This window comes from Cololabis saira, chromosome 9, assembly GCF_033807715.1.
Source record: "Cololabis saira isolate AMF1-May2022 chromosome 9, fColSai1.1, whole genome shotgun sequence".
Classification (NCBI taxonomy): domain Eukaryota; kingdom Metazoa; phylum Chordata; class Actinopteri; order Beloniformes; family Belonidae; genus Cololabis; species Cololabis saira.
Window position 1 is genome coordinate 17,479,964 of NC_084595.1, and position 24,113 is coordinate 17,504,076.

At 42.6% G+C, this 24,113-nt stretch overlaps 1 protein-coding gene across 3 annotated transcripts in view; it reads left to right on the forward strand.

Annotated features, from left to right (window-relative positions):
• LOC133451513 (spermatid perinuclear RNA-binding protein-like) overlaps positions 1-24,113 on the forward strand; it is a 94,499-nt gene that overhangs the window by 30,056 nt on the left and 40,330 nt on the right. For all 3 annotated transcript variants that reach the window (XM_061730630.1, XM_061730632.1, XM_061730631.1), the window contains exons 2-4: positions 8,333-8,430; positions 18,449-18,678; positions 20,865-21,030. In XM_061730630.1, coding sequence (XP_061586614.1) covers positions 8,428-8,430; positions 18,449-18,678; positions 20,865-21,030 — 399 coding nt within the window. In that variant the 5' untranslated portion in view covers positions 8,333-8,427. The remainder of the gene's footprint in view (positions 1-8,332; positions 8,431-18,448; positions 18,679-20,864; positions 21,031-24,113) is intronic.

Genomic DNA, 24,113 nt, shown 5'->3' on the forward strand with positions numbered 1-24,113 from the left:
CAATTTTCCCCAATTTTCGTCGAATACGTTCTCTTTCATTCTCAGTATGAATGTCATTTTTCCATGTAGGAATGGGCGATATTTTACCGTTCACGATAAACCGTCAAAAAAATTCCCCACGGTAAGAATTTGTCATCTCACGGTAAAAACGATAAATTGAGGAAATGAGCCAGAAGAAAGAAAGAAAGAAAGAAAGAAAGAAAGAAAGAAAGAAAGAAAGAAAGAAAGAAAGAAAGAAAGAAAGAAAGAAAGAAAGAAAGAAAGAAAGAAAGAAAGAAAGAAAGAAAGAAAGAAAGAAAGAAAGAAAGAAAGAAAGAAAGAAAGAAAGAAAGAAAGAAAGAAAGAAAGAAAGAAAGAAAGAAAGAAAGAAAGAAAGAAAGAAAGAAAGAAATATTCCCGTTGATGACACATTTTGTATTGGTATTTTTTTATCGTTATTGGGATAAATGCCAGAAATTATCGTGATTAATTTTTTTGTCCATACCGCCCATCCCTATTTCCATGGCGTGGATTTCCTTGACCATGTCCAACCACTGCTCCCGCCTTGGAGCGTTCACATTGAGCCAGTTCCTTGTTATGGCTTTCTTGCTTGCTGCAAGTAGCACTTTAGTCTTTTTTTCATTATAACTTTCTAACTTTTTGTTCCCAAGATATATCACTGGACAGGTGTTTGGTATTAAATACCCCTTAACATTTTTAAGGACTGAGTTAACATTTTGCCAATACAAACTAATTTTCGTACATTTCCAGAAGATGTGTGTATGATCTGCCTCCACACTCCCACACAGTCTCACACAGTCTTGTTGTATAGCTAGTTGCTTAGATTTGATCTTTGGTGTTATAAAGTACCAAGTAAGGTTCTTCCAGCAGAACTCTCTCCATATTATTGAATCTGTTGATGTACATTGTCTCTCACACATATAATACCACTCCTCTTCTTGTATTTGAATATTTAGCTCTGCTTCCCATTTTGCTTTTATATAAAACGTTGATTCTCTCCTGCTCTCAGTCAAAGCTTGATAAAAAGCAGAAATAGGCCGAGACCCTTTCTGTTTGTACCATTTCATAATAATCGTGGTATATTTCTTAACTTTGGCTGATATGATATTGTTCCGATATCGATATGAATTATATAAAAGAAACTGCCATGGACAAAGAACCAAAAAGAAGTGAGCAACAAAGCCAATAACACCCAAAAACGTTGTACGAGCTGGTAAACGTTATCTGGCTGTAAATCCATCCCTTTATGTCCCCCTCTGAGTGAAGGAAGAAGTCGGTGGACATTGTGGAGTTTGTTTTGGCTCCTGGCTGGAGCTCCAGCCTAGACGGGAACCATGTGACCTCCGCTCTCCAGGGGTTGGTGTAGTTGGGGTTAATGTGTCAGTTTTGGAGAGCAGTTTCTAAGATAGTTGAACTTTAGTGCCAGAAAGAAACAATTCACATCTATCCCTGCTGCGGTACCAGCGCCGGTGGGCGCTGGTACCGCCCACCGGCAGGTGGAAGGCGTGCAGAGGAAAACTTCACGTCCAGAGGTGGAGTCGACATCTCCGGGCTCGGAGGAGTCTGTTTTTTTTTTGTTCTTTTTTTTTTAAAGCATTTTTTTAAATGATCGTTTAGCTCATTTAACTGCTATCATTAAAAGCAACGCAGTCACCACGATTTTGTTCACGTCCACGTTGGTATTCTTTTATCTTTACTTTACAAAGAGTACTGTATTAATATTTCGCAAATTATCTAGTCGATATAAACTGAATAATTTGCAAAGGAATTTTGACTTTGAAGTTTAGTTTTCCCAGAGTTGTATAAATAAAGAAATAAAAAGGCCAAATCTGGGCCAAAACACAGTTATGTCTCTCTGTTTCACTGCTTGACTTCAGGCCAGTCGTCATGGGAACGGGACGCTCAGTGACTGGTCTGAGGAGTGTGCAGACGGTTGTCATGTGGTTTCTGGGGCAGCGAGTGGACCGCGGCGAAGACGACGCTCGAGGACACGAGCTGAACCAAACTGCTGACCTTAAGTGCCGAGGGCTCGGCCCCGGAGCCACTTCTAGGTTACCCGAAGGCTAAAAAGTCTTCCAGAACATTTTTTAGGTTTTCTTTGGCACCTTTATAACAAAACTTCAGGTGTCAGGGCTGCAGGATAACTTTTTTGGGGCCTAAAGGGTTGGAAGAAAGTATTGAAATTGTGTTGTTTACCTTCTTTGTTCAAAACCGTGATCGGTTGTTGGGATAAATATTTATTTTCAACACCCAAATCTAGATGGTTTTATTTATTTCTCACAAGCCCCCATTTTGTGGTCTTTTTTAGTGCTGTCAAGCGATTGATTAAATAACATCTGTAATTAATTAATCTCTTTTTTTTAATTGCACCTAAAAATTGCTGAGAAAAAGCCTTCAACTTGAGGTGTTTTCCTTTAAGTTCATTACATTAATGTGGGAGATCAAAAGATTGATGTTTAACAACAAAAAAGGTGGCTTTATAAAGTTATTAATTTTTTCAACAGACTTGAACAGATGCAGTCTTAGTCATTTACATCCACTTGGATGTAATTAATTAATCGCAATTAAGGCGCTAATTTGACACCACTAGTCTTTTTAATACCTTCTAATACCTTTAAGTGTTGTAGGTTCAGAGTGGCTACGCCTGGTTGGTCCCAGGGGAGACTTCTTTTTATGTCCCGTCTCTGTTTTTAGTGTCTCAGTCTCTAAATATATATATAATAAATAATATATGGCTCTCGGGCTGTGAAGTAATCCAGGACTCCTCACCTTCCACCGTCCTCCATCTCTTCCTCCTCAGTAATCCGTCACTCCCTGACGTCATTCAAGTCTCATTCTGCTGAACGGGTCAGAGCAGAGCTGCGGCAGCATCGTGGAGCATCACCGACACGAAGCAGCGCCGGGTTTTATCTCTGCAGCTCGTTAGTATTCATGTGTTCCCTCCTGTTTGCTTGTACGTAGCAACATCCTCCATTATTGAGCAGTAGTAAAAGCTTTGAAGTTGTGCTGTTCGGGGACTGTTTGTCCCGCTTGTGGGGGGGGGGGGGGGGGCGTTGTGGTGATTGAAGGCAGAAGATCGATCTCAGCCGAGCTCTGCGTGCTGTAAATATACCTACATATGCAGCTCTGCGGCGTCCCCCAGAACGAGGTCAAGGTGACGGGCGATCTAATTGAGGCCGGGCCCGGCCCACCTGCTCCCCTGAGATGTTCTGCTGCAGCGCCGAGACCTCAGACCGCCGCTCACTTCTCATTAGTGTCTGACGGCGTGGGCAGAAGCTGCAGCTTCAGCTTAACACGTTTTAATACTGAGAAAATATTCAGAGTAATTAAATCTGGGTGTCAGCATGAACGGGTTTCGGAGCAGAATTACAGTGGCTGAGAGGGAAGGGAGTGTCCTGAGGATAGAGGGATGGATGTCGGCGGTTGATGGTGATGTATCTCAAGAAAAACATAGAGAGAGAGAAAGATGAACAAAAGAGTGCGTGTCTTGTGGTTGTTTTTGAAACCACACACTAAACTGTCAATATTTATGGATTGTGTCAAAATGTAGTATGATGTAAGCAATGAGTACCTCCAGAAACATTCGATTAACCAGTTTACTTCACACAAATCAGGAAAACTACCACAATAACTCATTTCCCATCTGGGATTATTGAAGTATTTACTAATTGAAATGAATACCGAGTCCCAACGTGCAAAGCACAACTACAGTGAGGGCGATTTACATCACTTTTACGAGTGGTGGAGCCTTAATTAATATGTTAGTCCCCACGTTTACATTTCAATTAACCATTACTGAAGAATTCTGGTCGTATACTAAATACTTGTCTTAAGTAATCTTTTAGTTCCACTGTTAACATGGATAAAAACGTTCATGAAGCATGAACAGATGTTTGGTCCAGCTGTTGGACAGCCAGCCTCCAGTGGCCATTCGAGGAACTGCAGTAACTCATAGTACTGCATTCGCTCGGCCTGGAAGTTGGATGGTCGGTGCTGATGGAGCTGATGGAGCTGCATAGTATGTGTTTGATAGGGGAAATCTCTTTCAAACTGCCTGTGCTCGGTGTCAAATGTGGACATTGTTATTAGGGATGTCCCGATCAGGTTTTTTTGGCCCCGATCCGATTCCAGGTCAGTTGATTTTGAGTATCTGCCGAGACCGAGTCCCGAGCCGATACTTACGCTGTGGGCGCTGAAGTGCGTGTTAGTTCCCCCATGACTTCAGCGCCCACACCCTGGGTGGGGTTGGCGAAAGGGCCTTTCTGTGTGGAGTTTGCATGTTCTCCCTGTGTTCCCCTGGGTAGCAAGGTGAGCTACCCTCACAAAAACATGCAACAGTCCTGGGCTCTACATGCCCCCTCTGGCCAGCCGGGGACAGATGGGGTGGGGAGGATCTGGCCGGAATAACGGGATCCTTCCACGCGCTACGTTCGGCCGGAGAAACCCCACCCTGTCTGGTGAAAAGAAGCGGCCTGATCACTCCTCAGGTTAAGGAGGAGACCTGAGCTCAGTGCAGGACCTCCCGGGGTTGGTAGAGGGAGCAATGCCCAGGACTGACTTAGGTAGGAGCACTGGGTGAAAAAATCGGGAAAAAAATCGGGAATAAAATTTTTTTTTAAATTGCAGAATAAACAGATCCAGGTTGTCCCTCATTTTTATTTTATTCTTATTTTATCATTTAGCATTTAAACAGTACAGTTCTTTTCGAGGTAGCCTGAATAATCAAGTAAAAATAGTGCAACTATTAACTTAACCGTTGTAATTTTACTTTTATTTATTTACCTCCGCTGCTGTGTGCATACGCAGATCACAACAAACAAACAACTTTATTGAACTCACTTTACGTGACATCAGAATCAGAATCGGAAAGATGTTTATTGCCAAATAGTTTAACACACACAATGAATTTGTCGTGGTGATTGGTGCAATACGAAAGAACAAATAATATTAAAAGGAAAAATTACAACATGTTGGTTTTAAAGTACTGGAGTAATGAGTCTGTACAAAGGTGACCTATGATGTGCGTTAATGTGACGCATAAGCTCAGAAGTGGAGTCTTTACGTCAGTGTAACGTAGAGTGGGATGGGGGGACAGTCTGTGGTAGACGGGGGAGAGGGGCCTTGTTGACGAGGCCACTAATGAGAATAAAATGTATATCCGATCCCTGATCGGGATGCAACGTTCGGTTTTGATCAAGTCTGAAGGTAGAAGATAAAGAAGGTAAATTAAGCAGAATAATGTACGATTGTTTAATTAGACTGTACAAAGCAGATGTATTTCAGTCACCATGGATTCTGCTAGTAAAGCGGATACTGGATGACTGTGGTTTTTCTCACCTCTGGCTCTCTCAAACATGGAATAACATTGACTGGTTGAAACTAACTGTTGAGCAAAGGTTGAAAGATCAATTTCAGCAAAAATGGCGAAGTGAACTCTATAGGATGACATCATGTGATATTTATGCAGAGTTTAAGCAAGAGTTTAAGCTAGAACAGTACTTATTGTGTCAAAATCAAAAGTATAGACAGGCCATTTGTAATTTTAGGATGAATAACACCAGAATCCCAAAAGTCACTGGAAGGTATAAAGGTCTGGATAGAAGTCAGAGATTCTGTAACCTCTGTAATGTCAACTGTATTGGAGATGAGTTTCATATTTTGTTCGAATGTAAATATAATGAATCTCAGACAAAAATATTTACCAAAGTATTATACAAATCTATGCTTAAATTGATTTTGTTACTACAATCTAATAAGTTAAATGTTATTTATAAATTAGGCGCCTTTTTGAAAAATATGTCCTTCCTCTGTTCAAATGATATTTATTTTGCCAAATTGAGTATTTTAATTGAACATGTACAGCCCGCCACTTGCTATAAATGTACAATCGTTTGTATACTTGTGCTCCAAACCATGTGATCATAGTCTTGAGTTAAATAAATGATGATGATGAAACAACATGATCGGATCAGCCACTGTCTCACTGTGGGATCGATGACATCACCAAAGATCAGGTTCAACCAACCTGGTCATTCGTGAACAAACTGATCTGACATTTCGTCCACAGTCTGAACCAGTGAAGAGTTCTCTTTGTGAGATGCAACAAAGCTCCTAAGCTTGTGCTTCCAACAGGTGTTTGATGGGCTGGGAAACCCAACCCTGAATGCGTTCGTCCTCATAGGCCCAGAGCTCTGTGGGACGAGATCGACCTGAGGAGGAAACTAGTTCTTTAGAAAGATTAGCTTGTCCGGATCAGCTTGTTTACAAGTGACACATCGTTAGTCTTGCTGCACCGCTGCAATCAGTTTCCTTAGGCACATGTGACGTATATAGTCCAATGTTCTGCCCTTCAATGGTTTATTTTGAATTATTTATTGAAATCACTGATTTTAAACTTGAACGTCAAGTCCATGAGTCTTGAAGTTAATTTGACAGGATGACTTAATCTGTAATTACAAGTCTGCGCTTTGAGATTTAATAAAAACAAGGATATGACCAGAAGGCAGGAGGAAAGTTAATTTAAATTAAACACATTTATAGAAGACTTGGTTTAACCTGACTGGAGCGTCACTTCGGAGCGCCATCTGCTCATCAGGATTCTGTCCGAGGGAACGCGCCCGTACAACTTTGTGAAAACAGTAATGAAGTTGTGTGCCGTGACAGCTGCTGCACCGCTGATTACTCCGGCACACGTCGGATCTGCTGCCAGGCGCTGAGTGAGCCCGACGTCTGAAAACGAGGCAGCGGAGTTGGAAACACCAGACGCCTGCGGTCCACCTCTGCTGCGGGGGGGGGGGGGGGGGGGGGGCCTCCAGGCTGCATCAGCTCCTACAAAAAACAACACGTGTCCTGAACAAGAGCATCTGCACTCACGTTGCATCATGGGTACTACAGGTTGTGACGAGGCAGAGGGATGGACGCAGTACACACGAGCACATATCAGGCTTTGCTGTGGTTAAACCGTCCGTGGTGAATTAGAAGATTAATTTTTAGTGACTATCACATGTTTAAATAGTCAGAAACGGGTAGTTCGCCTGGAGGTGGACTCCCTCACCAGAATCTACAATTATTAATGTTACAAAGACATAAAACGGAGCAAATCTTCCTGCTTGAGATGCAGGATTCATGACAGTTTCTACTTTGTTCTTGTTTTTCTTATTGAAATTCTCTATTTTCCATTAAAATATTGAACATTATGCTGAGAAAATTCTGAAAAGGACTTGTTCTCTTCTTCCTTCTTCGTACGCCAGTGTGTATCACAGGATGCTGAAGCGGGGAAACATCTAAACCATGCTGGAGGCGGGGCTCTCTGGGACTAAAGTTGATTTTGTCAAGAAAATTATGACTAAATCACCTTAATCACCTGAGGAAGACGAGACGCAACGAAAATCCTGGTCATGTGACGATAATGATAATTAAATATATAATGCAATATCGTAGACGAATAAAAATGAGACTAAAATGTAGATTACAAAATAAAAACTGCTAAAATGTGTCTTCATTTTCGTTGACCAAAACGAGACGAGAAGATGTTCTAACAAAGATCCTTAATATCCATTTTTGAAGTAGTTTCCTCTGGTTTAGTCGCTGCTGCTGGGTGAACAGGCTGCCAAAAACAACACTATCTGGGACCAGGGAGGACCCGGTCTGGAGTGAACAACAGAATTGCAGTTTGAATACGTGTGAACGTATGAAGTGGTGAACAGTCGCGCTGCTGCTGTGGATCACAGCACTTGTACTTGACCACAGCAGTAGCGCTTATTAAGAGCAAAATGATTTCTTGAACCAGGCTGCAAATTCATTTCTGCTCTGAAGTTGGATGACTTTTTGACGTGCAGCCGGCCTGGAGGTTAAGTGGTTGGTCGAGCTGACGGGAAGGCCATAAAGTAGTCGTAGTCTGTCTTTACAAACATGCATTATGTTGATTTTATTTATGGATTTTTAAGGAGAAACTAAGTCTGAAAATGACCTCTGCATCGCCGTTTATCAGAGCCGTGCTTCACATTTGAGAGCTGAGCGGGCTGAGTGGAGGCATTTTAGTAAATTACCGCCACCGGTGTCGGGATCACATCTCCGAGGGATCTGATGGACTCATTAGGAGCCGTTGTGGATCTGCAGTTTTCCGTCAACGAAACTCTTCTGAGACCAGATATATCGTCTCTGACAGCCGTTTAATGCTTCTATTTCCTGGCGTGTATATCTAATTCATGGCTCCACTTGTTTAGCAATGACTGTACAGATGAATAATTGTGAGCAGCAGAAAGTTTGAACATTTGTCTTGGAGGTGGAGGTCACCGTTGTTCCTGAGTCGTCTGTCTGTGTTCCTCCGCAGTGACACTCAACGGCGTTGGACTGCATGAAGAGGCCGAGTGACGGGGCTCTTGTCCTCACCTAGACCCCCTCCCGCCGCCCCCCCGCTGCCAGGACATGGTGAGTTTCCTCCACAGACCTGCCCACGTTCATTAACTTCACTAACCTCCTAAAGACTCCAAACTGTTGTTGATTAACAGTTTTCACGTGCGCTGTGTACGTGCTGCCTTCACTTGAGCTCTGGGTATTGGCCAATACTGACCACAGATCTGATCCCAGTGTTTTTGTTTTTTTTTCTTCCCCTTGTCTGCATATATATTAATGGTTAATACCAAGTTTGGTAAAACGTAAAGCATATATATGCATTTTAATCTTTTTTTAAATTATTTTTTCATTATTTTTTTTAAATACACAGGAAAACACACAATGGGCACACAGGCCTTTGGAATCTGCAATAGAGAAAAGAAACAAACAGAAATGGGAACAGGCAGAGACACAAACAGCAACCATTCCATGTCTCTAAAACTGAATCAAGACTAGGCTACTGCGATTATCTGTCCCCTAAAACTGTGTTGGGGGGGGACACTGATCCCAGTGTTGTTTAATACGTTTGTATTTCAAAATCAACGTCATATAAAATATCTATTAGATACATAAACTGTAGCCGCAAATATGTGGAAGAAAAAGTGGTTTATATTGAAACATTTGAGCTCATTTAAGGTCCAAATGCATGTAATAAAAGCTGATTATTTTCCTTTCAGATGGCGGCTGATGTGATTTAATGTCAGATTTGTACCATTTTGAGAACCGTTTCAGATGTATTTCTCCGACCTGGGGAGCTGTGCTGCATCTGGAGCTGTGCTGCAGCTCCAGATGTTCAGTTTCACAGCCAGATCAACAGCTGGCCGGGCCTGGTCATCTGGGGGGATGAAGTTGACAGTTTGGGCCGTCATTGCTCTGATTTCGTGCTGCAGCAGCAGAGGATCCTGCCTCTGCTGCTGCAGCACGCTGCTTTTTCCATTTGTCTTGATAAAAGTCAAGTGTCTCTGTAGCTTCACCTCTGGATGCCGCAGCTTCGGTTGGTAAACATGATGCCGTTTCCTCTGCTGTCTTTTTGAGGAGCAAAGGAGAACTGGGGTTCAGGGTGTAACAGCTGGTGCACGGACACGAATATTTGAGCATATACTGATTTTTATTTTTTCAGGAGTCCTGGCGAGTATGTCTGGTATCAGTATCGGAATAATGCAATTTAAAGTGTTAGCAGCAAAGAGAAAATGTGGCCATTCAGGAAAACCTCTAAATGGACATTTAATGAATGCGTAACGTCTGGCCTCGTCAACTTCGTGACTGCAAGTATCGCAGGTGGCCCGGTCGACGCCCTGACGGTCATCATCTGGTCCCATGTGGTGCTTTTTTTGTGGTGATTTTTAATTTATCTTCAACAATTTTTTTATTGATTTTTTTTCCATTAAACATATACATTTGTTACAGCTTAATTTCACTATCAATCTGTACATAAGCAAAGAATAGCTGTAATATTCAAATAGTTACAATTATATGCACCAGGCCGCAAAATAGCTCCCTTGATTGACCTGTCCTTACTTCAGGCTAGGAGAGCGATTGCATTAAGGTGGAAAAGTATGGATGGCCCGACACAGGGAATGTGGTTACGGGAGATGGCGTCATGCTTGGCACTGGAGAGATTAACGTATATCGTCAAAGGGAAACTAAACAAGTTTACAGAGATATGGGACACTTTTATGCAGTTCCTGGAAAGTGATCGGACTGTAATTGATGATTAAAACCTGAGGGGCGGTGCTGGTGGAAGCTGGCATGCCTTTTATAAGAAAGCAGGACCGCTTATACGTATATTTTTTGTTTCGCTTTGTTTTGTTTTGGTGGGGTGGGAGGGGGGTTATCATATGATTTGATATTATGTCATTGTATGTTTGTATTTGATTTAATTCACCCTTGAGTGTTGGTTGTTGAGGGTGGGGGGAGGAGGGATGTTTGGGATGTCACAGCTCTTGACATTTTGTTTAAAGCATAGTAAAACATGCTCTTTTTGTTTAAGTCTAATAATGGACTAGAGTATTACACTGATGATGGCCCTGAAAGGGCTGCAAAGAAAGACTTTTTGAAGCTCCACAGAAATATTTGGAAAACTGTTTGTGACTGTATGTTCTGTCAAAAAACGAAAATCAATAAACATATTGTTAAAAAAAAATAGTTACAATTATGAGAGAAACAAAACAACAGACAATAAAACAATAAAAACAGAAAAAGGCAATCCCTCCCTCCCTCCCTCCCTCTCACTCAACCCACCCAGCCCACGCCACCATGTGTCCCATTTATCCCTATAAGTCCCTGTAATCACCAGGTTGATTGTCTAATGTTGTATTTTCAAATCAAACATCACAAAAGGATTAGAAAAAAACAATTTGAATTTATTAATTCTTATCATTGATCACTCTGTAGACACTTATGTCCTAGACCATGTTAGTCTGATCTACAGGGAACCTTCCTCCTCGATGGCATTATCTGTCCAGTTTTGTCCTTTTTTGCAGCTTTGTTTAATACCTGAGTGAGTGCTCGGATGAATTGTGGTGATGATTTGTGTGGGATTGTCACGCAACATCCTCCGGTCACAGCGCGCTGTTATTTAGCACATTTTAAAGAGTCACGACTAATCACGCCCGGTCGGGGGAAACGTGCACGCTGTGGCGTGAGGCAGATAGTCGAACAGACCACCTCAGCGCTGAAGGAGTGGGTTCAAGCTAGTGTTGTTGTTGGCAAACTGTTTCAATTTTAGTTTTAGTCTAGTCTTTGGGTCAAGCTATCGTTTTAGTTTTTATTGCTTTTAGTCACGTTCATACTCTATTTAGTCGTGTCAAGTTTCAGTCGACTAAAAGTCTGAGCATTTTAGTCTTATTTTAGTCAGAATTGTCCAGGACCATTTTAGTTTAGTTTTAGTCAAAGATTGTATTTAGCCAAACCCATTTTACAATTCAAACAAGGTTATCTTATTATTATATTGTTGTTACCTTATAGACTCAAGAATACATTCATTCCAAATACAGAAGACTCTAATTTGAGTTTACAACATATTTATTTTTCCGCATTTCTCCTCATCTTTTTCTTTTTTTCGACGACACATTGGGTTTTCTTTTCCACGTCTATGTAGGAAAGTGTATCCAAAGATGGTCTATTCTTCTTCTCCCAGCCCCAGAGAAGATCCCTGCGTCGGCCATCGGTCCCTTTCTCTATGTAACTTTGTTTTTAATTGACGTGAACCTAGAGCTCTGCGTTAACGGCATCCGCCTCTAACCTGCAGCTGCATCTTCTGGATCTGATTCCCCGCTGCAGCGACTGGGATTGAGGACGTGACGTCACCCAGCAGCAGCCACTAAACTAGAGGAAACTACTTAAAAAATTGATATTAAGGATCCTTGTTAGAACATTTCATCTCGTCTCATTTTGGTCAACGAAAATGAAGACACATTTTAGCAGAGTTTTTATTTTGTAATCTACATTTTAGTCTTGTTTTTATCCGTCCACGATATTGCATTATATATTTTAATTATTGTTATCGTCAAATGACCATTATTTTCGTTGCGTCTCGTCTTGTTTTACTCAGGTGATAAAGGTTCGTTGTCAAAAGCAACTTTCATTCCAGCTTCTGTCTGTAAGGTGTAACGCTTATTGGATTATCAGATTGATTTGTGAAAGAAACCAGCTGTCAACTTTGTCAGACGGAGATCAAATGTACTTGGCTTAAGTATTGCAGCTTCTACAAGATATGTCCTGAACTCGTGTTCAACTGGCGTGATAGTCTTTCCTTGTGTCTGGACACATTCAGCCCCACATCATGATGCCACTGCCTCCGTGCCTCAGTGGGGACGGAGCTCCCAACCCTGCAGACTTAATAATGACCATTAATTATGACTGAACCACAGGTTGGATAGACTGTCTGGAAGTTTCTGGTTGCATCTCTGTCACTTCTGACCTTCAGAGATGCCGTTGACCAGGCCGGTTCCTTCATTAAACCCTCCGTGGCATGTTCAATCTCCTCAAGGGAGAATACGAAACCTTATTATTTCTGATATTTTCATCAGACTGAACCAAATTAGGCAATGAAACCGTTGAATGTCCTTATCTTCTGACAGCAGCACGAGGCTGAACTCTCGGATGTTGTGCAGGTGCCAAACCTATCAAGCCTGAGACGAAACGGAAGTTGATGCTTTTGAAAGTTTTTCATTTCATTTTAGGGCTGCAATGATTCCTCAAGTACCTCAATTACAAAATATTATCAAGGAATTTCCTCTGCCTCGAAGCCTTGTTTAAATAAAAAAAAAATTAAAGGGGACTTATTATGAAAAACACGTTTTTTCTTGCTTTAACTTATATAAAGTGGTCTCCCCTCAGCCTGCCAACTCAGAGGAGGAGGAAAGCAACCAAATTCTGCAGTGTCTGTACAGCCACCCGGATGAGCCATCCAGTATGATTCTTCTACGAGCCGTTCAGATTCTGCTCCCTTTCGTTATGTAACGAAGATGCGATTTACATAGGTTGGCCTCCGATGCCTGAAACCACGCCCACAACTAATTCCGCCGGCCGGAGCTTCCGGCATTTCTTCGTAGCGGTGCATCGCGTCATTCAGGCAGCCAATCAGCACAGTGCCTCATTATCATAGCCTCCCCGCCCACTCAGAATCCCGCATAGATAATAATGATAAACTTCACGTTTCGCATGGATTCTTTTTAATGTGACACAACGTGGTAACACGCATGTGTCCCTTTTTAAAGCGGACGAACGCCGGCCGGGACTGACAATGAGAAAACGCAGCTAAGAGGAAGAGACAGAAGGTGTGGGATCATTTGAAATTAAAAATGAATAAAAAATAATAAAAAAAAGGCCCTGGTCCACATGGTGTAAGACTCTTGTTCCGAGTCCCGGTCCACAGCCAAGCATTTCTGCGTGTGAAGTTGCACAATTTAAAAGCAGTGTTTCAGAATATTTTTTATTATTGATTTTTTTTTTTTACTAGTTTGAATAATATGTAAATAAATGTCAATTATTCTCATAAAAGAAACAAATTGGTTGTTTTTAATTAAGTAATGTCTTGTTTTCTATTTTCTATTCATAATTGGGCTTTAAGTAAGTTTTATCCGATTAATCAATGGAATATTTGATAGAATAATCGATCACCAAAATATTCGATAGCTGCAGCCCTATTTCATTTAGATCTTGTTAATATTTTGTCAGTGCGTTTGAGGGTTATAGCGGTCGACACTGCACACGCTCACCGTTGCCCCCGGCAGTTCAGCGAGAGATTAGTTGGGTCTAGATGAATGACCCTCGCACCTCTAGCCCCCGCCCCCCCATGAGATCGGCGGGCATGAATTATTAAAGCCTCATCATAAATAACTCAACATAATGAGCGGTGCTTACGCGCTGCAGGCAGAGAGAGAGGAGACGGAGAAAGAGAGAGAGAGCTTGGAAGGGAGGGATGACTGAGAGAGGCGGCGGTCTGACCTTGGGACGAAGGGCTGCCACCATGTTCAGCGTGGTGGCGGTCGCGCTCGGTGCTGGGAGAGTCGCCTCTGCAGGAGACCGATGGGAGGAACCAGGCGCTGAATTAAAGAGTCGTTCAAGTTCAAAGCGACGTGTTTACTTTAGGTTGGTTCCTGCAGCAAGACAGTCAATATTTTCAGACTTGTTTGTGCGTAATTAGCCGGCGAACTCGGCTTTGATGATCTCGTTTGATGCCGAATGATAATGATGATAATCTCCCTTTGAACCGCAGAGGTTTGCTGATGCGTAGCTGCTGATGACCTTTCCGACGTGGCGCCTATCGGAGCCCCGCAGCAGACGTGTCAATGAGAAGCAGCCGAATGTGAAATTATGAAAATGTATCCTGAAAACTCAGAAGACATCTATTCATTTATTTATTCATTGACCTTGGACTTAGTTGCTGTTGATGAAGACATGTACCTCTCTGTTGATTCCTCTTTCCGGAGCTGCGTCAGCTCTGACACTTTTGTAGGATGAGCTGCACAATAAATTGCAAATGAAGTGCAATCTCATTTCCAAGTGACGGCAGTTCTTCCGCACTTTGTTTCAGGAGCTGCAGCACAAAGAATCACTCCTACAGAGTTTATCAAATGCTCCTGAATGCACCCGCTTCTCACTCGGCCTTTGTTCCCAAGTCCAGTCAGAGCCAAACCTGGAGAAATACACACACCCCCCCACAACATAACAATCAATACATAGAAATAAATACTGAGGGATTATGTAATTAAGTTAACATCAAGAGTTGCATTGACATCAATATGATGGTAAATAAAAGCACAAATCCATTTACAACAGGAGATTATAAATGTCATTCTAATTAATGTCGACTGCCAGGATCAAGGGTTGAGGTTGGAATCCTATCATCACAATAAACATTTCAATTTGTGAAAACAAATCATGCCAGAAAAACCTCGATCTCAGTTAATTAAAAATCACAATTCTCATTGTTTCCCAAATCTTATGGCCCGAATGTCTGGTGTGGTGTTTCTCTTGAGATCATTCCTCAGCGTCTAAGGGCTGAGTTGGACCGGGGTCAGGGCTGAGTCGGGGTTGGGGCTCTGACTGGGTGGTTTTTTCCCTTCTGGATCTGTTCTGTGGTGGATTTACTGTCTTAAATCATTGTCCGGCTGCGTCGTCCACATTAACATTTTTATTATCCTGGAGGTTATTTTGGTAAACTTGGGAAGTCATTTTCATGGCAAGTGCTGAGGCCCTGATGCGGCGAGGCATTTTTTTATTTATCCTTTTCTGGAGAGCGGTTCTTCTGTCTCCACCCTGGACCCCGTCTGGTCAAGACCGATTCAGATCAGCAGACACTTCTAATGAACAGCAAACGTCACACTTTTGACTGTCTTATCCATGAAAGCAGCTCTACATTACTTTTACACATGAAGACCGGCTTTAAACTCCTGATTTTACCATATTGTAATCAAGAGTATCAGTATAAATCTTTACATCATAACATGTCAGGAATAAAGGTAATGGGATGTATTGACTACAAAGTGAATGTTACTCCGCAGATGGCTCATTCCAGTATTTGGTTTTTACTCAACAAGCTGTAGATTTATGCAGATTGCAGAATTTAATCAGCCCTGCAGGACTGACAGAAGGATGCTTAGTCAGATCACTTGTTGGGAGCAACAATAAAACAGAAATACATCACGTAGCTTGCCAGTGTTTTATTGCAGCAAGAGGCAGCTGAATTCTGCAGATTTAGGAGTCTTCATTAGAGGATTCTTCCCGCCAGGCTTCAAGCTGGACATCTGTACTGGAGCCCAGAAACTGGGACAGGTCAGCCATGCTGGCGGGATGTTGTGAAGAGACATGAGAGCAGAGGTCGGAGGTCAGAACGCATCAGTGGTGAAGCAGAGACAACACCCACTCCGTCCATCACATCCTCCTTCTCAGCATCACGTTGACGAGCTCAGAAGCTCGCGATTTGGTGTCTGTGATGCGACGAAAGAGAAACTGTTTGCAAAGTGAGCGTACTGTAGGTCACGTGCTACAAAACACAAAGCAACAATCCCGACTAAAAGTAGAGCGACACAGTATTAAGAAACATGCAGTTTGTAGTGTCATAAATGAAAATTGCAAAGATGATATAATTTGTGATATAAAGTATGAACCAACAGGTTAATGTCTTTGCTAAAATTGACTCCCGGCAGGAAGTTTTCTGAGCAAACGCAAATAAATCAAGTGTGTTTTATTAAAAACACATAAAGAAAATGTAACATTTCTTGAAAGTCAACTTGAGCAACAGAAGCAACCCCAGATCATAATACTCACTCACACCTCCTCTCACGCCGCTGCACCGTCACTCTGGATCAGGGGAAATCTGGACACATCGGGATCACATGACCTTTTTACTCCTGATCCAACTTGGATGTTCTCCAGCTTCACGGACGAGTGTTTGTAATGATGCTACGCAGCTGTTTAGTCCCAACACTCTTTACTCTTCCTCCTACACAGCACTGGTTACTGGAAAAATATTACTGTAGTAACGCCTAACTTTGAACTAGGTTAGTGCTAGACAGTGCTGCTAGTAATGATTTACATAACATTTGTTTTTTTATGATTAAAAATGTTCCTGCAGTTTTTGATGATTATTCATCAAACATGTTTAATTTAGAGTGGTATATCTAATGTGTTTGTATAAAAAGGATATTAAACTCTTCAGTGAAGTCGTTACACCCATCCATACTCTCACTGACTGTGGGTCTGGTACCCGTCCCACTCATGGCCATTTCCACTGGTATAAAGTATCAGAACAGGGCAGGGGCGGGATTTATCAATTACTACTTCATTACTTATCCAGGTGACAGCTTGGCTCTCCAAGTTTTTACTGTAAAAGGGATGACATCCTGCACTGCAGCCAGTTCAGATGTCTGCTGTTGGTGTCAGAGCGACTACTGCTCTGCTGACATCACATGCTTCGGTTCTCCTATGGCGCTTTTCCACTAGTACCTACTCGGCTTTACTCATCTCAGCTCGACTCAACTCGGCCCGGTTTCTTTTCCATAACAATCCAGCACCTGGAGCAGAAGTGGGTGGGGTTTGTAGCAAAGCTGCTGTAAAATATTTGATTGTGTGATCTAAACAAAGAAGACAACAACACTAAAGATGTAGAACATGGAGGAGATGATATATGTAGCTGGGTCTGTGGCTTGTGTTTGATATCAAGTTAAAAAATGAGAGTGAGAGAAGCTTCAAGCGGCGAGGCTTTTTAATTATTTTGTTTGTCTCGGCGCTGCTGAAAAGTCCGTTGGTAGCCGCGAGCAGCTATGAAGTGACAGAGCTTCTGGTAGATCTGGTCGTTCTTTATTGCCCGTCTAGATCCCTTTTTTAATTTCTCTCCTCAGCCACCAGGTTTATGAACATCTGCACCTCAGAGTTGGATCATGAAACAGACTTTTTTGCTGCCGTTGCCTGTCGAATAAAATGAACAAGAATCCACCGTCAGAGTCGCTCTTTCGCTGATGTCACATCCTGACTCAGACGTCTGACTCCAACCCCCCGACCAATCGGTGGTGTGTAGTGTGATGTTGTCAGATACAGCCCGACTCAGCCGCTTATGGCGCTTTTCCACTAGTCCCGCCTCAGCTCGGTTCTACCCGCCACGGCCCCGTCTTGCGCTTTTGCACTAGGGGCTGAGACGGGTAGAGCCGCTCCAAGCAGATACTTTTTCTGTAACCATTCTGGTGAGGTTCTAACCGGGCTGAGCCGGGACTATTTCTGACGTCACCACCCTCCGCGCCACTGATTGGTCGGGGGGCCGTCAGACGTTTGAATCAGGAAGCGGGAGTCAGCGCGAGAGCGACTCGCGGCTCGCAGTGATTTTATTATAAAGCGCAAACGTCTGTTTGGTGATCCAACTCTGAGGTGCAGATGTTCATAAACCTGGTGACTGACGAGAGAATTAAAAAAGGGATGTAGACGGGCTGTTTTACTCTCAGCCGCTCGCGGCTCCAGCTGATTTCTCATCAGCGGCGACATGAACAAAGTGGTTGCGCAATCGAGTATGTCACAGCAGCTTCACCCCAACCCCCCCACTTCTCACCTGGCTGTGGAAAAACAAACGGGGACAAAACGGGTGGAGCCGCGCCGAGCTGATGAGGTACTAGTGCAAAAGCGCCATTCGAACCTCGGCAGAGTAGATACAGAAAAAGTATCTACTCGGCACGTTAGACCCCTGGTGGGAAAGCGCCAAGCCGAGCCGGGCTGAGTAGGTACTAGTGGAAAAGCGCCAAAAGTGGGTGTTTGTTTGTTCAGCGGGTCTGTTGGGGCCCACTTTGAAGTCCAGAGGAACCAGACTAACTGATTGTATTAAAAAAGGAAAACAACTGAGAAGGCCACCTGATTGTTTCATTATTAGAAAGATAACATTTCTACTGACTTTCAGTTCTGTGGGATCTAAAACCCCAGAGAGCTGGGAACGTCACAGGTTCGACTTCATCACCTGTACTCTGACCTGCCACCTCTTCACTCTCCTCCTCTGTCAACCGAAGTGAAAAATGAGTAAAACAAGAAAGAACTGAGGCCCCTTCTCTCTCTCTCTCTCCGTCAGAGGTCATTCCGGTCATTTGCAAATGATGACCGCCACGTCATGGCCAAACATGCCAGCATCTATCCGGCCCCGGAGGAGCTGGAGGCCGTGCAGATGTTGGTGTCCACTGTGGAGGGAGCCCTCAAGAAGGTCTCTGATTGGATGGATGAGCTGAGAAACTCTCCTGGGAATACTTCCCCCCCTACCGAGACGAAGGAGAACACGGTGGAGGAGGATGCTGCAGAGACCCAGTGAGTGCTCCAGTTTCAAGTCTCGTTTATGTTGTTTACCGTCGCTGCTTTTATGATTGTGCGATATTTTGTCATAGTTGTATTATGCTTTATTTTCTTCCTCAGCACGGTACATGGCAGTACATTACTGTTTATATGATGCCTTGAGCTGCTTCCTCTGCAGGCTCCTGCATCTCTTCCCCCATAAAGCTGTTTGGAAATAGAGGTGTGTGAGATGATGGGATGATTAAAGGCGCACATCACTAGTAAATTCTGCGTACTTCGCTTTAAGGCTACACATCTACACTCAGAGCTCCGGCATCCCTAAAACCTCAAGTTGAGATGCAGAGCAGAGCGAATTTGGGACAAATAAAACTATTGTATTGATGGCATAACAACGAAACAACTATAATATTTTTTAGTTGTTATGGTGCTTTAACCGGAGGCAGTAATGTTTTTACATTCATTTATTTCCTTGACCTTAAAGTCTTAAACAGAAAACACTGCGCTAATGAAAGACTGTACTTGTTTCCACAACGCCCTGCATCCTCTTGTGGAAAAGTTAGAACCTCCATTTAATCTCTTTTTTTTAAATCAATATATTAAAAATCATCTGTTCAGAGGGGATTTAGTAAAACATGAATACAAGCTCAGATAAACAAAAACATGTCTTTCACAGTGCAATTATTTATGCAACACAAACTAAGCCAAAGAGGAAGAACTCTCATGTCCAATAATGCGAAGTCCCCCCCCCAAACCCAGACTTGTGTCAACGCAGGTGTTTCCTGTTCTGGAGAATTCAGAGAGGCATTTTTAAAATGCTAGGCTAAAACATAAGCAGTGGTTTAGAGAAACAATCGTCGTTGGCCATCAAATCTGAATACGCTTGTAAAACCAACTCCAAACATTTCAACATTTTACTGTGAGAAAAATAATTTATAAGCGAAACGCATCACAAACAGTCGCCAATCTTTCCAAGAGTGGAGGTTTCAGCAAATAAACCACAAGGTCAAATTGCACAAAGAAATACTAAAAAAAAAATACTAAAAGATAACCCAAGAGCTACAGGTCTCAGACCCTTCCAGCTTCATTGAGCCTGTTAAAAGTACAATATTATACTTTTCCTAACTTTCAGAAGTTCAAAATTGACTTAAACTGTAATATACTCATTTTTCAGGCCATCCGATGGTCATTTTAAGAGGTTCACAACCGATTAAACAATAAATAAAGTTTTAAAAGAGCAGGAACTTCCATGATTTTGTATTTTCAAAGTAAAATATTTCCTCACATGAACAAAACAGTAATTACATCTGCAGTTTGTGTCTCTTTTTTTTTTTTTGATATATTTTTATCCCGGTTTTTTTCCCACCTACCTACTGACAGTCCTGGGCATTGCCATCCTCTACCAACCCCGGGAGGGCCCTGCACTGAGCTCAGGTCTCCTCCTTAACCTGAGGAGTGAGCAGGCCGCATCTTTTCACCAGACAGGGTGGGGCTTCTCCGGCCGAACGTAGCGCGTGGAAGGATCACGTTATTCCGGCCGGATCCTCCCCACCCCATCTGGCGCCCCGGTTGGCCAGAGGGGGCATGTATAGCCCAGGACTGTGTGCATGCTTTCGCCAACCCCACCCATGGTGTGGGCACTGAAGTCATGGGGGAACTAACACGCACTTCAGCACCCACAGCGTCCCCCGGCGGGAATCGAACCCAGGACCTTCTTGCTGTGAGACCGCTGCACTACCAGCTGCGCCACCGTGCCCCCTCAGTTTGTGTCTCTAAACTCCACGTCAGCCAAACCCTAAAAACCACTAGATCATGGAGGGGGAGGGGGGGAGGTACTTGGTATTGCTCACATTATTATTTCCTTTTCTTAAATTAATACAGGCGTGGTGAAGGAAAGATAACACAATGTTGTATTTGACAAATGCTGGAATGAAAATGTCACAACAAAGGATTCAAAGAGGGAAGTAAACGTGTTTAAAACGAAGAACAACACAATAGCTCAAATTGAGGTTTTTTTTTGTTTTTTTTTTAAGTCAAATGTTGATAATCCATGTGCATGTACTTTTCCTCCATGTACATAGCCGTACATGCAGAAATACTTTGGTCCAGGCTTGTCCTCTGGCTGGAGAGCGCCGTTATCACCAGTAAACCCTCTGCTTGGATGTGACATTATCTGACGCTGGCCGTCCTCCATCCGCCCTCAGGTCTGACGGGGCATCGGTGCTGTGCGGGGTGATGCGTGTCGGCCTGGTGGCCAAGGGTCTGCTGATCAAAGGCGACATGGACCTGGAACTGGTGCTGATGTGCAGAGAGAAACCCACTCAACTGCTGCTGTACAGCATCAGCGCCAACCTGCCTCTGCAGATCCAGGTAATGTCGGCCAAACCTCCAGCTCTCTGCATCCAGAACGAGGCGTGAAAGCTGCAGCCGTGACTCCTCTGAACTGAGTTTCAGTGGAAGAGCGGTGGTCCGCGGGGAGGGATGGGAGGGTCTTTATGTGGGATAAAAGAACAGCTCGTTTAGTGGCGGCGGAGAAGAGACGCGCCGACAACCGGAGTGAACAGAGAATGTGATGTGCACATATTAGGCAGATAGTTGCGCTGACTTTCTTTCTAGCTTGAAAGTTATAACATTTAAAGTTTGTGTTGGACTGGATGAGTCTGAAAATTGTATTTATAAATATTTGCCCCTCACAGATTTCTACCATTTTTTGTTGTTTTTGTTTTACTATTATTATTACTATTTCTGTCATTTAGCAGATGCTTTTATCCAAAGCGGCTTACATCTGAGAGAACAAACACACCATTTCACCTGGGGAGCAATTAAAGTTAAGGGCCTTGCTCAGGGGCCCAAGGTGGTTCATCTTGGCCATTCTGTTGCTTGAAACTGGGTCCTCCAGACCCAAGCCAACCTCTGTAGCCACGGTTTAAAATCATCACAACACATTTTTACATCGAATTTAACCTGAGTAAGTGCGGAAGCGTATTGCATTCACTTAAAAAAAAAAAAAAAAAGCTTTGTTTTTCATGGTATTATATTTTTGTTGGCCCTGTTGTCCGGGATACTTTTTTCTGTGCTGTTTTAGGTATAATTCTTTCTGTTTTTCTGACTAATTTTTTCCGCCCATACGCCCCCGAAGGCGTTTCCGTCTCCACAGCTGCACACCGTGCAGATCCAGTATTTTCAGCAGTCTCCACAAAGCTGCCTGAATGCATTTCATATGCATCATCTTGTATCCATGGAGACATATCTGTCCAACTGCTCCTGGAGAAACATTGATATGTTGAAAAAATCTGAATGGGCTTTCCGTCTGAACAACCTCATAGTCTACAGGTGTTTTTGTGAAACTAATGGTGATACCATCTACATGGCTTAAAGACAGGACTCTCTCCGGTGTCTTAAACCCATATCAAAGTAAAACTTGACTAAACTAAACAAGTTGGTCATATTTGCTTTCACTAAATCAAGCTCTAAATAAAGGGATGAATATGATTGTTTCAGATGCTTTCTAAACTGGGGAGGGGGGGTAAACTGAAAAACCATGTTGGAAAAATATAAATAAAATAATTACACCGAAAAACTGGGCTTTTTAATTTTTTTTCTAAGTGAATGTAATACGCAAGTAAGTACAAAATGAAGACTTTAAATGATGATTTCATTTATGACGGGAAAACGCACTCCAACCTTAACTCCAGGTGGAAAGTAATTGCTCCTTGAAGGCCTGCCGGCCCGTGATGATTTAGCCAGCCTACAGTATGCTGACATGGCATACATCATCCAAGTTATGGGAATGTTTTCCATGAGCTCAGAGCAAGATGAAGCATGTACTGTACGCCAGCCAGGTCGTGTACAGGTCACTTATACTTATCTCCAACCCACATTGACATATGCAGACGGGTTCTGGGCGACCACAGACCCTACATAACATCTTTCCATGTTTCTAGTGTTTGTGAAAGCTTGCCGCGCGCCACGGATAATCTAAATCATCAAGGTGTAACGGGGCCTTGAACCCAGTTTTTTATTTATTATTATATTTATTATATTTATTTATTATTTATTTATTTATTCAAAAGATGTATTAAACAAAAATTTATGAGTGAGACCACACAGTTAGAATAATCAATGTTTTTGTACATGATGCTTGACAAATGTTTCTCTATTTTTATATCTCTATTTTTATATTATTGCCATTTTTAATGTACTTAGATTTAGACTGACAAGTGTCAGTTTATTTTGTATGTTGTATTGTATGTTTATGTGATGTTTTATGTGGACCCCAGGAAGATTAGCAACCACGACAGTGGAAGCTAATGGGGATCCGAATAAAGAATAAAGAATAAAGAATAAAGTTCATAGTTGGCGCTCTCAGCGGCAACAACTGTAATCAAGGTTTTATGATAACAAGGAGTTTTCCACATCGCTGTGGAGGTATTTGGGCCTGAATTATTCAAATTCAGCCACATTGGAAGGGTTTGGAGTTAGATATAAGCCTTAATATACCGAGGAAATGCACATATATGATGACTGAGTGACTTTTTGACAGCTGAATTGGAAACATTAACCTTTAGGTCTTTTAACTCGGCAATTAAGCTTGAACATGATTTTAAAGCATCTTCAAGCATGGAAGAAACATGGAAACATGTTATGTAGGGTCTGTGGTCGCCCAGAACCCGTCTGCATATGTCAATGTGGGTTGGAGATAAGTATAAGTGACCTGGACACGACCTGGCTGGCGTACAGTACATGCTTCATCTTGCTCTCAGCTCATGCAAAACCTTCCCATAACTTGGATGATGTATGCCATGTCAGCATACTGTAGGCTGGCTAAATCATCACGGGCGACAGGCCTTCAAGGGGCAATTACTTTCCACCTGGAGTTAAGGTTGGAGTGACATTTTTCCTTCATAAATGAAATCATCATTTAAAGTCTTCATTTTGTACTTACTTGCGTATTGCATTCACTTAGAAATTTCTTTTAAAAAGCCCAGTTTTTTTTTCAGTATTTTCAGTTTTTTGTGGTATTTTTTTTCCAACACGGTTTTTCAGTTTACCCCCCCAGTTTAGAAAACATCTGAGACAATCATATTCATCTTATCCAGGCAACGTTAAACATGATGCTCCTGCTGCAACTCCTGCAACGTCTTCTGTCAGAGCATTTAGTTAAATAACTTTTATAAAGTCAATGAAAGCAAATCTGACGACAACTCTGCGTCTGAGCTTTTGTGATCTTCAGCTCAGTTCATCCCGCTGAAGACGTGGAGGTGAAGTTTTACAGCAGATTTGCTGTCGTTTGGTCTCGGTCGACCTCTCACCGTCTCATCCATGACCTTCACTCTCCTCTCACTCTCCTCTGCTGTGATGTTAGCTGTAGCTCTGAACGGAAATCTGAGGTTACTTTAGCTGGTTTTCGCTGATAGCAGGGACGAGAAACGGCAAGAGATTCCTTAAAGTAA